This window comes from Myxocyprinus asiaticus, chromosome 3 (genome assembly GCF_019703515.2).
Source record: "Myxocyprinus asiaticus isolate MX2 ecotype Aquarium Trade chromosome 3, UBuf_Myxa_2, whole genome shotgun sequence".
NCBI classification, from domain to species: domain Eukaryota; kingdom Metazoa; phylum Chordata; class Actinopteri; order Cypriniformes; family Catostomidae; genus Myxocyprinus; species Myxocyprinus asiaticus.
The window spans coordinates 17,005,685-17,020,161 of NC_059346.1; the positions used below are offsets into that span (position 1 = coordinate 17,005,685).

The window sequence follows — 14,477 nt, forward strand, 5'->3', positions numbered from 1 at the left end:
AATTAACATGCTCCTCCCGAACCTCTGTTAATTAACTCCATTTAAAAAAGTAATTGCTTAATCTGAGAAATGAATGCGTCGCTTTTGCAACCATCCATTTGTTTTTCTTTATAAACGCACGCTAGACGAACGTCTTTGTTTCGCTTTGTTTTTGATTATTTAGCATCTCGTGCAGGAGCACTGTTTTTAGATGCTGTGTCTAATTAAAAAGAACTTTAAAAAGCATCTTGAGACACCTGCTTTCTGTTAATGTAATGAGTCAGAGGCAGACACCGAGTGAAGATCCATGTGCAGAGCTTAATGCAATCATAGTTAAACAGGCAGAGGTCAAAACCAGGTAAGCAATCCAAACAAAGTAACAAATCAAAGTCGGTAAACAAAGGGGCAATCCAAGGAACAGGCAATAATCAAACACAAGCAGGCAGTAGATAAAGATAACGCTCAGAAATGCAAGACAATGGGTGAATTGGCAAGTCTTCGCAATGAAGTGACGTTTGAGCGGGGATTATATACACAGAGAGTTTGATGAATGAATGGCAATCAGGTGTGAGAGTCAATGGCGGGAAGAAGGGGGTTCTGGGAAATGTAGTCCGGTTATGGGTTAATATCCAGGGGAAGGAGATCTTGTGTTAACAGATTGGGAAGATGTGACAGTTAAACTGTATTTGTTGCACTGTGTCTAGCCTTTTTAGCACAAGAATGCGATCGATCTGAAGTCATCGTCAGTTCATGGCACACAATTTTACCATTCGAATGTGCATTTTTTTCTTCAATTCGACGAATATTAAAATTTCGAATTTTAATTTGACAGCCCTACAGAATATGTATTGCTTTATGGAATAAACAGAATATGGATGCTGCAGCTACTGCAGTGGAAATACTCTCTCTCTCTCTCTCTCTCTCTCTCTCTCTTTGGAAGTATTCATACCTTTGGCAGGATCAAAATCTATACAAGTGGATAATGCTTGAGAGTGTCTGAGCTGTCTGACAGTTTACCAGACATTTTGTATGAAATCGGGGAAATATGCAGTAACTGTTCTGAAAATGACAGACTAGACTCAGCAGAACAATCGCTCCTCCCAGGAATGCATTTGCCAAGTGTGATTTGTTTGTTGTGTTTCATTGTCAGGTGGTGTGCTGAAACACAAAAGAAAAAGGTCTCTGATTGATTGGGCTCTGAGGAGGGTACACCTTAACCAACCAGAAAGCCATACTCACCCAGATACTGCCTCTCACAATTTATTCGGCCAGTCTCTCTCATCCATTTGTCCTGATGGAAACCTGCCCAAACCAATAATGGTAAGAATACCAAGGATAACTGGCTCTGGTTAATTTTTTTTTCATTATATTTTGTCTTCAGTCAGTGTTGTGTTAAATAGAAGCTCTGAAACTTTGAGTTTTCTACTGTTCAGGACTAATAGTTTATGGCACTTTCTCTTAAGCCATAATTTCTGATCAATTTACATTTTAAACATAGCTTATGCATCTAAGACTGCTGTCGTAAAGTAGGTACATTCTAAATTCAGCAATGCAAGATGCCAGTAAAGAAGATGTTGACCAGTGTTCACAAGCTGTGTGCTGGAGTAACCATGCTATTTAGAATGGACACACTACAACTTTAGTCTGCACACACAAAGAGAAGCAAAAAGCTGAGTCAATCGACAATAAAAGCGAGATTCAGTATTATTTTGTTTACCCTCAAAGTCTGTAAGCAGCATCTAGATGGTCAATTTTCTAGAGGAAATCTTAAATTGTGGTGTGCTATTTACTCAGAAACACTGGATTTCTATTTTAAGTATATCATCAATCTGACAGATAAGTTTGAAGTGCAGCCAGGAGTCTAGAAAGCCAGGAGATGTTTTTAAATAGACTAAACTGCCCCACATTTTAAAATATTTGTGTGTTTGAATTGGACTGCAAAATGTCTAAATCACATGCAATATTAAAATATTTATTAATAGATTGTAATCCTTTTTGTAAATGTTAATACTGTATCCATGTTTTTGATGTTGCTCTCATATATGGCCCTTCCACAGATATGTGAAAGGGATCTTAAAAATCTTCTGTCATCATTAATTCACCCTCATTTAATCATCCCGTTGTTCCAAATTGGACTTTATCTCTTCCATGTAACACAAAAGAAGATGTTAGTGACTGACAGTCTCAGTCACCATTCATTTTCATTGAATGTTTTTTCATACAATGAAAATGAATGGAGACTGAGGCTGTAATTCTTCCTAACATCTCCTTTTGTTTTCCAAGGTAGAAACAAAGTCACACAGGTTGGTAACAACATGATGGTGTGTAAAAAAATAAGATCATTTTAATTTTTGTGTGAACAATTTTATCTCTTAAATTATAAGAATATTAAAGGATATTAATAAAAATATGGCATTTTGCAGACTTTGCACTCAAAGGGATGTCAGTTTGCTCAATGCTGAAAAAATAGGAGACTTATGGGCTTTTTGAAAAAAAAAAATGGGCTTTTCCCGATCAGTGGGTGTTTTCAAACCACTGAGATTCCCTACTTTCATTGGATAGTTTAGAAACGCTCATCCTGGTTTGGCAACGCCCACTGATTACTACATTGAGATTCCCTGCTTTCATTGAATAGTTTAGAAATGCCCATCCCGGTTTGAAAAAGCCCACAGTTTGGAAAACATCCATTATTGTTCCGCAGAGACCTATACTTGAAAAACAGTGGGAACATTGTTGTGTCTGGTACTTGAAAGATTTCTGGATGTACTTGACCAGACAAGTTTGAGAGCCACTATCCATGATTTAAAGTGAGATTAAAAGAGCATTACTTGGAGAAATACACAGGTAGAGGAGAGTGGGCCACATAATAACCCTTTTAAATTTTCTCAAGAGTATATGCACTTGGGGTTCATAGTATTTTTCTTTTTCACATTATTTTAATCATGTCTGGTACTAATATGTGGTCTTGTTTCATGGATACAGCATTTACTTTTTTCATTATCTAGCTGAAAAGAAGTGAAGTAAAATAGGCGGGGCACGTTGTATTGACCGTATGACAGCTTAACCCTTGTGCGTCAATAAAAAAAAAAGTTACTTAGAGGACTAAAATTTCCACGTCAAAATATTATATATTAATATTATTTTCAACTTTCAATGAGTTCATTTTTTTAACCAACATCAGTCCTGATCATAACTACCAAATATTAATTCATTTTCATGATTTTTTCAGGATCTTTAAATGCCAGTTTGTTTATATAATGCCACTGTTGTTTTTACACACACACACACACACACACACACACACACACACACACACACACACACACACACATTGGTGCAGCTATCCTTATGAGGATTCTCCATAGACATAATGATTTTTATACTGTACAAACTATAGATTATATCCCCTAACCCTAACCCTACCCCTAAACCTAACCCTCACAAACAACTTTCTGCATTTTTACATTTTCAAAGAAACATAATTTAGTATGTTTTATTAAGCGATTTGAATTATGGGGACACTAGAAATGTCCTCATAAACCACATTTATAGCATAATACCCTTGTAATTACCAGTTCGTAACCTGAAAAAAGTCCTCATAAACCACCTAAACCCACCCACCCACACACACACAAATTTCTCAATACACACATACAAAACACACTCTGACATCCATACCAACACACTCACACAATTTTAGCTGGATCATTTATTCAGTTGGCCTGCAGTGCTCTATAATACAGCAAACAGAAAACAGGAAAAAAGCATGTATTTGCTCCATAGGCTAAACATGAGAAAATGGTGCCATATGGTGGAAAATATAAAATTATTTTAATTCTGAAGCCAGGGCTCTGGAATGAAAGCATAATATAATAGAATTCACGATTGTATGCTTTAATTGCACTGGGATCAAATATTGCAGTTTTAATGGGCTTCAATGGGGACATTTTTTGTCCTGAAAGTCTTGAGTGTATCTATTTTGTGTACACAGTGTATTATAGATGTATTATAGGAACTGAGGTTGAAATATCAAAATTTCCCCCAAAATACACACCTTTGGCAAAATTTATGCCGTTGGCATTAACACAGCCAAAATTATCGAAAAAATTAAAAGACAAAAATGTCTCGAAGGTCGCACAAGGGTTAAAATCCCCCTATAACAACTGTATCTGATCCAATTAAAATACATACAAGATAAACTAAAATATTATGTAAAAATTACACAATTTACATGTAATACAAAATATGTCAATAATTTTGACATTTGACAATGAACACACAAAGCTACCGCATAGTCCAAAATAATAAAAGCAAATACAGTGCATTCAGAAAGTTTTCAGACCCTTATGCTAAAATGGTAAAATACACTCCAGACCCCATAATGACAAAGAAAAAAACAGATTTTTGATAACTCTGCAAATTTATATATATATATAAAAAAAGAAATATCACATTGGCATAAGTATTCAGACCCTTAACACAGTACTTAGTTGAAGCACCTTTGGCAGCGATTACAGCCTCAAGTCTTTCTGGGTATGATACGACAAGCTTTGCACACCTGGATTTGGGGATTTTCTTCCATTCTTCTCTGCAGATCCTCATAAGCTCTGTCTGGTTGGATGGGGACCATCAGTGGACAGCCATTTTCAGGTCTCTCCAGATATGTTCGACTGGGTTCAAGTCCGGGCTCTGGCTGGGCCACTCAAGGACATTCACAGAGTTGTCCTATAGCCACTCTTGCTTTGTTTTGACTGTGTGCTTAGGGTCATTGTCCTGTTGGAAAATGAACCTTTGGCCCAGTCTGAGATCCTGAGCGCTCTGGACCAGGTTTTCATAAAGGATATCTCTGTATTATGCTTTGTTCAGCTTTCCTTTAACCCTGACCTTTTAAGAATTATGTAGGCCACTGTGCTCTTGCCTGTGTACTGTACTCTCAATGCAGTCAAATTTTTTGTAGTCTTCCCCAGGTCTGTGACTCGACACAATCCTGTCTCTGAGCTCTGCAGGCAGTTCCTTTGACCTCATGGCTTGTTTTGTTTTTTTGCCATGATATACATTTTCAGCTGTGAGACCTTATATAGACAGGTGTGTGCCTTTCCAAATCATGTCCAGTCAATTGATTTGCCACCGGTGAACTCCAATCAAAGTGTAGAAACATCTCAAAGATGGTCCAGAGAATTGGGATGCACCTGAGCTAAATTTCAAGTGTCATAACAAAGGGTCTGAATACTTCTTTCAATGTGATACTTCAGTTTTTTCTTTTTAATAAATTTGCAGTTATCAAAAATCATTTTTTTGCTTTGTCAATATGGGGTATGTAGTGTAGATTGATGTGAAAAATATTATTTAAAGCATTTTAGTACAAGGCTGCAACATAAAATGTGAAAAAATGAAGAAGTCTAAATACTTTCTGAATGCACTGTAGATGGACACAAAACACACATGAAAAAAAAAACATGCTAGCGTACACACACATAAAGGGGAATTATGTGAATTACATAGCTGACTGCATGGAATCGCATATAGTTTGTTATAATAGGGGCAAGTTGTAACTCAGTACTATGCAAGATGCTAACCTACAAATTGGAGATTAACATGATGCTAAGTTTGCCTTGTTTTAAATAAATGGTAAAATTAGAGATGAAAATTAACTTTGAAATGTTACTTTTGCTACTTATAACTTTTGGCGATAAGCTTTTTATTTTTATTTTTTCTCTATGCAGAATGGATATGTCAACGAGTAAACAAATGAAGTTTCGTCATACCAGTCTGTGTGAACTTTTAAACCATGTGTATTATAATTAGCCCCGTCAACCCATTAATAGGCTAATACCTGTAGGTTTTAAAAAAGAAGCATTCTCTTTTAAAAATCATCATTCATTTCTTGGTCAGGCAATAGGTCAAACTTAGCATCTGTCTATCATTGACTTAGATGAACGATTGTGTGTGTGTGTGTGTGTGTTTGCACCTAGGAACTGCTGTATGTTCTGTTCTATGAGGGTCCAAAGACCTGTGGAATCTTCCGCCGTTCAGCGAATGCCAAAAACTGTAGAATTCTGAAGGAGAAAATAAATTCTGGGCAAAGTATTTCACTGCATAAGGAATCTGTGTTTGTCTCTGCTTCTCTAATAACAGTGAGAACACTGTCAGCTCTATGAATTTGAATTCAACAAATACAGTATTCTGAATATGCAGTAAATTCACACAAATCACTCTTCCACTCAATTCACACTATCACACTGAATTTGAATTCACATGATACACTCACATAATGAATGACTATCTATGCCCTATATATCATTCTGACTTAGTGTGTTTTTGATTTTGTGTGTAGGAGTTTTTGCGCAAACTGCCTGGTGGTGTGTTGTGCTGTGACTTGTATGAAGACTGGATGAAAGTTCTGCAAAGTGAGGATCAACAGGACAGACTTAACAGAGTTAGAAGGTGAGAACTGCTCACACACTTGTACAGTACATACATTTGAATAAAATTTTCCAACTTTGGATAACAGGTTGGAGTGAGATTTTGATGACATGGCCATGTCCGCATGCTTTGGCAAAACATTCAAGCCTGGGGCTTGACCCTTAGGTGGCACTGGACTTAGTGTGTGTATTTGATACTATTACTATCTTTCATTTCTAACATCACAACAAGACCTTATCAAATCCTACAAGGCAAATAATTATCTTTTTTTGTTTTTGATTTTTTTGTGCTCACCAATTAACCTAGCATTCACAATTTCAAAACACCCATACACTATGGCACAACCAGGGTTTTTCCTGAGTCCAAAAATGGTCTTCGTAATGGCACCCAGTGACAAAGTTGGTTGGTTACATAATTGCAAATTACTAATTAACTTAATAACTTAATTGCATTTCATGTTTACATTGGATATCTAGACCCTTTTATTTTTACTTCAAAATGCTATGGTAAATCAAAAATGTATTTTATTAAATAACACCTTATTTTTATACTGTAACACTTGTTACAATATTCTGACTGTACATATGAGTAGACCACTTTATACTGAGCTGGGACTGTGCTTCTAGTGAAAACTTTTGTTTCCTTCTGAAATATTGTTTCCTATCTGTCACTCACTCAACGTTGTGTCAATGTAGTGACACTAGGGGTCACACTTGGGAGCCCGAAACACCTCTGGTCTTTGATAAAAGGCCAATGAAAATTGGCGAGTTGTATTTGCATGCCACTACCCCGGACACACGGGTATAAAAGGAGCTGGTATGCAACCACTCATTCAGATTTTCTCTTCGGAGCCGAACGGTCATGCTCATTGAGCTGAATTCTCACGACTGTTCATTCACCTCTGCTGGATCTGACGGCGCATTTCAGCGGCTTCTCCCTGCTCTGCACTGGTGCACTGCAGAGAATGCCCTGGGTGCTTCAGCAGAAAAAAGAGAGTATATTTTTCTGAAAGAGTATATTTCTCTAAAAGAGCGGCACACACGGAATGTCTTTTTAAAAACACGTCTTTTTAAAGATGACTTTCTGATTGTGTGTTATTTCTGGTTGCGGTCATTACCTCTCAACTTCAGACGGTCACGATTGCTGTCTTTCGTGTCATGTTCTCACTGCGAGAACATGACCATGGCAACACTGCGGTCGCTGCGGTCACCCCAGCGGCTCCCCGCCTCGGTCCTTCTACCTACGGGTTTGAGGCCAGCGTGGCTAGCACTGGGGGCAATTTGGGGACTCCAATAGGAATGCCTCCGCCGGGTATCCCCCTGCGGACCTCCCATTCCCCAGCACGCTCATCTGCCCCGATCGGGCTTCCGGATGAGTCCGCTGGCTCGTCTCACGGCGAGTTCGACCTCTTGTTCGGAGCCCGCGAAGCTGATGAGCTCTCAAGCGCAGCATCGGAGAGCGGGCTTGTCCAGTTGGACGCAGAAGCCTCGGGGTCGATTGCCCAGTCACAGGCTGATGCAGAGATGACAGACATGCTTTCCCGGGCAGCCACGAGCGTCGGGCTAGAGTGGAACCCTCCACTCTCCCCTGAACCCTCGTAGCTCGATGATTGGTCCCTGGGCTCGCGGCGCCACTCAAAGCAGCCCCGCTCCAGTGCCTTTCTTCCCGGAAGTGCATGAGGAGCTGACAAAATCGTGGGAGGCACCTTTTACTGCCCGGTCCCGATTTCTCAGTTCCCCCGCCCTCACTACCCTCGATGGCGGGGCGGCCAGGGGCTATACGGCGCTTCCCCCGGTGGATAAGGTGCTCATGGTGCTCACGGTGCACCTATGCCCGCAGAGCGCCGCCACCTGGCGTGGACGCCCAAAGCTCCCGTCCAAGCCCTGTAGGTTCACGTCGTCCCTGACGGCCAAAGCCTACAGCACTGCTGGACAAGCCGCCTCTGCCCTGCACGCCATGGCTCTCCTGCAGGTCCACCAAGCCAAGGCGCTAAAAGAACTGCACGAGGGTAGTTCCGCCCCAGATCTGAAGCAAGAACTGCGCTCGGCGACAGACCTCGCTCTCCAAGCGACGAAGGTCACGGCGCGGTCTCTCTGGGGCGGACAATGTCCACATTAGTTGTCCAGGAGCGCCACCTTTGGCTCAACCTGGTCGAGATGGGTGAGGCCGACAAGACACGGTCCCTTGCTGCCCCCATCTCCCAGGCTGGCCTATTTGGCGACACCGTCGAGGACTTTGCCCAGCAGTGGGGGCAGCAAGGAACCATGTCTTGTCGGCCTCACCCATCTCGACCAGGTTGAGCCCGACAAGACACGGTTCCTTGCTGCCCCCATCTTCCAGGCTGGCCTATTTGGTGACACCGTCGAGGACTTTGCCCAGCAGTTCTCGACAGTGAAGCAGCAGATGGAGGCTATCCAGCATATCCTGCCCCGGCGTGGCTCAAGATCCCGCACCCCATCTGCTTGTCGCCAAGGGCGTCCCCCTGAGGTGACTGCACCGGCTCCACCGCAGCCCGCCCCTTCGGCCTGGCCCTGGCATGGAGCCCACCGCAGGAAGCAGACACCACCCGTCTCACGGCCGGCTGCTAAGAACCCACGAAGGTCGTCAAAGCCATCCCCCGGTGGAGGGCCGGGTGGAGAATCTTTTGTTGCCTTTTTATTTGATTTCGCCACATGCCCAAGTGGCTGCGGTACCCAACAGTTCAGCAAAAGAGCGGTTTCCTCCTTCCCTGGGTCACATACCCAGTGTGCACGGTCATCATCACGACCACCATCCACGGGTTTTTCCTTGCAGGATTGGCGCTCCAGCAGCGGTCTCCCCGCCCCTGCGTGCCCAGCTGTGGCACACATCTGCCCCCGATGTGACAGTCTCCACGGGTTGCGAGGACAGGCCTCTTCCTCCCCCATCCCAGGCTGTTCCAGGGGTGGTCACAAGGAGCCAGGTAAGTGCTTCGATGTCCCTAGACTCGGCACGGCCACGACATGGTGTGGCACCTCGAGCTCCGCCCCACCGTGAGGCCCCACCTGCTGGTACATCCAATGACGTTGTCCCTTTGGTCCCCCTTGCGCGGAACTTGGATGCGTGGCCTGCGCTTTCCAATCTGTCGCGATGGCTGGTCTGGACCGTCCGACTCGGCTACATGATTAAGTTCGCCAGGCGTCCGCCCAGGTTCAGCGGTATCCACTTTACCTTGGTGAAGGACGAAAATGCTGCTACCTTGCGCGTGGAGATCGCTACCCTCCTACGGAAGGGTGCGAAAGAATCTGTCCCTCCGGCCGAGATGAAGAAGGGGTTTTACAGCCCCTACTTCATCGTACTGAAAAAAGGGTTGCGGCCAATCTTGGACCTGTGAGTACTGAACCGGGCTTAAAAAAGACTCCCGTTCAAGATGCTGATGCAAAAACAAATTTTGGCGAGCATCTGGCATCAAGATTGGACTCAGTCTTTTTGACAGCGCGTCTCAGGAACGAGCGTGCACAGTCGGTGCTGGCCTGTATGAAGGCGTTCAAACAGAAAACAGCGGTTCCACTGAAACTCTTTCAGAGGCTCCTGGGGCATATGGCATCCTCAGTGGTGGCCACCCCGCTCGGGTTGATGCATATGAGACCACTTCAGCACTGGCTTCAGACTGGAGTCCTGAGATAGGCATGGTGCCGCGGGACACAACGCGTGGTCATCATGCCGGTCTGTCATGTCTCTTCAGCCCTTGGACCGACCTCTCATTTCTACGGGCAAGTGTTCCCCTAGAGCAGGTCTCCAGGTGCATCGTGGTCACGACAGATGCCTCCAAAATGGGCTGGGGTGCTGTTTGCAATGGGCACGCAGCTGCTGGCTTATGGACGGGCCTGTTGCTGCGTTGGCACATCAACTGCCTCGAGTTGTTGGCAATTCTGCTCGCCTTGCAGAGGTTCCGGCCATTGACCCAGGGCAAGCACGTGTTAGTTCGGACAGACAACATGGCAGTGGTAGCATGTCAACCGCCAAGGTGGTCTGCGCTCTCGTTGTATGTCACAACTCGCCCGCCGTCTCCTCCTCTGCAGTCGGCAGCACTTCAAGTCACTGCGAGCCACTCACATCCCAGGTGACCTCAACACTACAGCGGACGTGCTGTCACGGCAGGTTACCCTCAGGGGAGAGTGGAGACTCCACCCTCAGCTAGTCCAGCTGATTTGGAGTCCATTCGGACAGGCACAGGTAGACCTTTTCGCCTCCCAAGAATCCTCCCACTGCCCGCTCTGGTACGCCCTGACCGAGGCATCCCTCGGCATAGACGCACTAGCACACAGCTGGCCTCCTGGCCTATGCAAATATGCGTATCCCCAAGTGAGCCTACTTGCACAGACTCTGTGCAAGGTCAGGGAGGATGAGGAGCAGGTCGTCCTTGTAGCACCCTACTGGCCCACCCAGATGTGGTTCTCGGACCCCATGCTCCTTGCGACAGCCCCCCCCCGGCGAATTCCCCTGAGGAAGGACCTTCTTTCTCAGGGACGGGGCACCATCTGGCACCCGCGACCAGACCTCTGGAATCTCCATGTCTGGCCCCTGGACGGGACGTGGAAGACCTAAGCGGTCTACGACCCGTGGTGGTAGACACGATCACTCAGGCTAGGGCCCCCTCTACAAGGCGCCTGTATGCCTTTAAGTGGCGTCTGTTCGCTAAGTGGTTTTCTTCCCGATGGGAAGACCCCCAGAGATGCGCAGTCAGATCGGTGCTTTCCTTCCTGCAGGAGAGGTTGGAAGGGCGGCTGTCCCCTTCCACCTTGAAGGTGTACGTTGCTGCTATAGCAGCACACCATGACACAGTGGACGGTAAGTCCTTAGGGAAGCACAACCTGATCATCAGGTTCCTGAGAGGCGCCAGGAGGCTGAACCCCTCCAGACCGCGCCTTGTTCCCTCATGGGACCTCTCTGTAGTTCTTCAGGGTCTACAGAGAGCCCCCTTTGAGCCTTTGCAGTCAGCTGAGCTTAAGGCACTCTCCTTGAAGACTGCCTTCCTGACTGTGCTCACTTCCATCAAGAGGGTTGGAGACCTGCAAGCGTTCTCTGTCAGCAAAACGTGCCTGGAGTTCGGTCCAGGCTACTCTCACGTGATCGTGAGACCCCGACCGGGCTATGTGTCCAAGGTTCCCACGACCCCTTTAAGGGACCAGGTGGTGAACCTGCGAGCGCTGCCCCAGGAGAAGGCAGACCCAGCCCTGTCGTTGCTGTGTCCGGTGCGCGCTTTACGCATCTATTTGGATCGCACGCAGAGCTTTAGGATCTCTGAGCAGCTCTTTGTCTGCTTTGGTGCACAGCAGAAAGGAAGTGCTGTCTCCAAGTAGAGGACTGCCCACTGGCTCATTGACGCCATAGCTATGGCATATCACGCCCAGGACGTGCCGCCCCCGGTAGGGCTACGAGCCCATTCTACCAGGGGTGTAGCGGCCTCCTGGGCCCTGGCCAGGGGTGCCTCTCTAACAGACATTTGCAGAGCAGCGGGCTGGGCAACACCCAACACCTTTGCAAGGTTCTACAACCTCCGGGTGGAACCGGTTTCATCCCAGGTAGTGGCACACAATACAAGTGGATAAGCCCAGGATAGCTGGCTGGGTGTATCGCTTGCACATTGCGCCTTTCACCTCCTCTGAGCTGAAGATGTGCGCCATTAATTCCCAGTAGTGTTCACAAACTATATTCCCTGGTTGACTTCCTCCGAGCCCTGTGGCAGTCGAGTTTTCGGAGAGACTCGATGCCGGCCCGGTACACGTGCTAACTAAGAGCCCTGTTCTGGGGTAGGTGCTCCGCATGTGGCGGTTCCCTGTAAGGTAACCCCATGCGATGTATATCTTCCGCTAATTCATTTCCCTGTTGGCAAACTGCATCTTCCTTGGGCAGAGCCCCCTCTGCCACAGTCTCCATGTTTGTAGTAACTCCTCCCCGTTGGGTAGGATCTACCATGAGACTCTCCACATGGTCGGCAAGACCATGTGAAGTATTTTTCCACTTAAATATCCCCCCCTCTCTTTGGGCGAGGTGTGGTCTCCGCGGTGTCCTCCCCTTGGGAGGGACACCCCCCGACTAGACCTGGCGGCCCATTCGGATAATCCCCCTTGTTTTTTAGGGAGTGGAAAAAAAGAAATGGAAAAGAGGCCATGACTGGGTTAGCCTGTCTCTATCTTTTGGGTAGTCAACTTGTCCCCAAAGGGCCGTTCGACACTCATAACTATGTTGGGGGAGGTTACGTGTCGGCCTGGTGCGCTGGCTACGAGGCACACAGTTGTCTGCCTGTCAAACACCGCCAGTTCACATAACACAGTTCAGCCAGTTGCGGCGTTTTGTATAGGGACCCCTAGTGTCACTAAATCGACACAACGTCGAGTGAGTGACAGATAGGGAATGTTCATGTTACTTGCGTAACCTCCGTTCCCTGATGGAGGGAACGAGACATTGTGTCCCTCCTGCCACAATGCTGAACGACCCGCTGAAATGGCCAGACCTTGTCTCGGCTCCTCAGCATAAAACCTGAATGAGTAGTTGCATACCAGCTCCTTTTATACCCGTATGTCCGGGGGAGTGGCATGCAAATACCACTCGCCAATTTTCAATGGCCTTTTATCAAAGACCAGAGGTGTTTCGGGCTCCCAAGAGCGACCCCTAGTGTCACTACTTCGACACAACGTCTCGTTCCCTCCATCAGGGAACGGAGGTTACGCAAGTAACCAGGACGTTTTCCTTTCATCAGGCTTATTATGATTTACAGTTGATATCTTGAAATATCTGAAGGCAAACATTGCCAGTTTGTTGAATATCAGACATCATCAGAACAATTGGAAAACTGTTTCCATAATTTGTCTAAAATTCAAGGAGGGACAGACTTTAAACCCCTTCATTCTACATTGTACTTGCCCTTATGAATGTTTATCCTGCCATTGACAATTCACTATTTAACTGGCATTTGTAATAATATGGCCATAATGGATGGCTCCTGGTCAATGAAGCTAGTCTTTATAAAAAATAAACTATCGTATTTGAAATGAAAAACTACTCTAATATCCTAAATACATTAACATAAAATAAAATAATAATAAAAAAATTAAGTCTGAAACTATAGTTAATGAATTTAGTAATTTTTCTGTCACTGTGTTACTTACTACAGAATTAACATAGTAATTTTTAGTAAGGGAGATTTTAAAAGGCCTTGTAATTGATTTTGATGCATGGTGTTGTTTCCTCTTTACCTCAGTGCTATTTATAATGTTAAGGCTGTTTAGCATTTTGAGAGGATTGACATCTTCCACAGCACTTTAAAGCAGAAGTAGATTCTCTGTAGAATTCAGTTGGGGTGCAAAAGTTTTGAGGCCTATCTCTGGAGCACGCTGCTGTGCGTTGTGTTGGTACATTTGCTTCGGCACCCCAAAAAGTCTCACGCTGATGGAAAAATCCTACGAGCAATAATTAATGCTATGTTTCATAAATTTTACATTGAATTACGTTGTCTTGTTCCTTGGCGTGAGATATATTTGGGTAGCTTGAGAGTGTGAGACAGAGCCTGAAAGCATGTGACTCACGACTAATGTGTGCGAGTTGGCAACCCTGAGTAAGTGTGTAATTTCTGCACCACTAGCATTCCCCCTACGAATAAACCTAGGAATGGTGCATTATAGTCTCTGCATATTCAGCCGGTATAGGAGAAAACATTTTAGCACTGGAAAAAATTACACATTACACATTTTACTAAGTATAAGGTAAGATTAAATATCAGGAAATTTCCTTCATCATAAAGACATTCACAATATTGCATGCAGCTAAAAAAAACGTAATAATAGTATTAGAGAAATACTAGAGATATCTGCTCAGATGTAAAAAAGCGTTTAAGCAGTGGAATTGCTTACAAAATGCTCCCTCTGTATTTTGACATGCAAGCAGCATCTTTTTAACTTAAGACACTTTTTTTGTTGAAAAAAACAACAAAATGTTATTAATGAGATAGTGCAATAAAAATTCATCTTCCAAACCTTGTCTTTACCCAAATACACTTTTGATAAACCTATAATAATTATTTATATTTTAGAGCTGTCAATACGGATTTCGCGGGA

General features: G+C 44.7%; 1 protein-coding gene across 1 annotated transcript in view; it reads left to right on the forward strand.

The window, feature by feature from the left end:
* Nucleotides 1–14,477, forward strand: part of arhgap20b (Rho GTPase activating protein 20b) — an 80,607-nt gene that overhangs the window by 33,771 nt on the left and 32,359 nt on the right. The window contains exons 10-12 of the mRNA XM_051661052.1: nucleotides 1,130–1,299; nucleotides 5,952–6,113; nucleotides 6,314–6,423. Coding sequence (XP_051517012.1) covers nucleotides 1,130–1,299; nucleotides 5,952–6,113; nucleotides 6,314–6,423 — 442 coding nt within the window. The remainder of the gene's footprint in view (nucleotides 1–1,129; nucleotides 1,300–5,951; nucleotides 6,114–6,313; nucleotides 6,424–14,477) is intronic.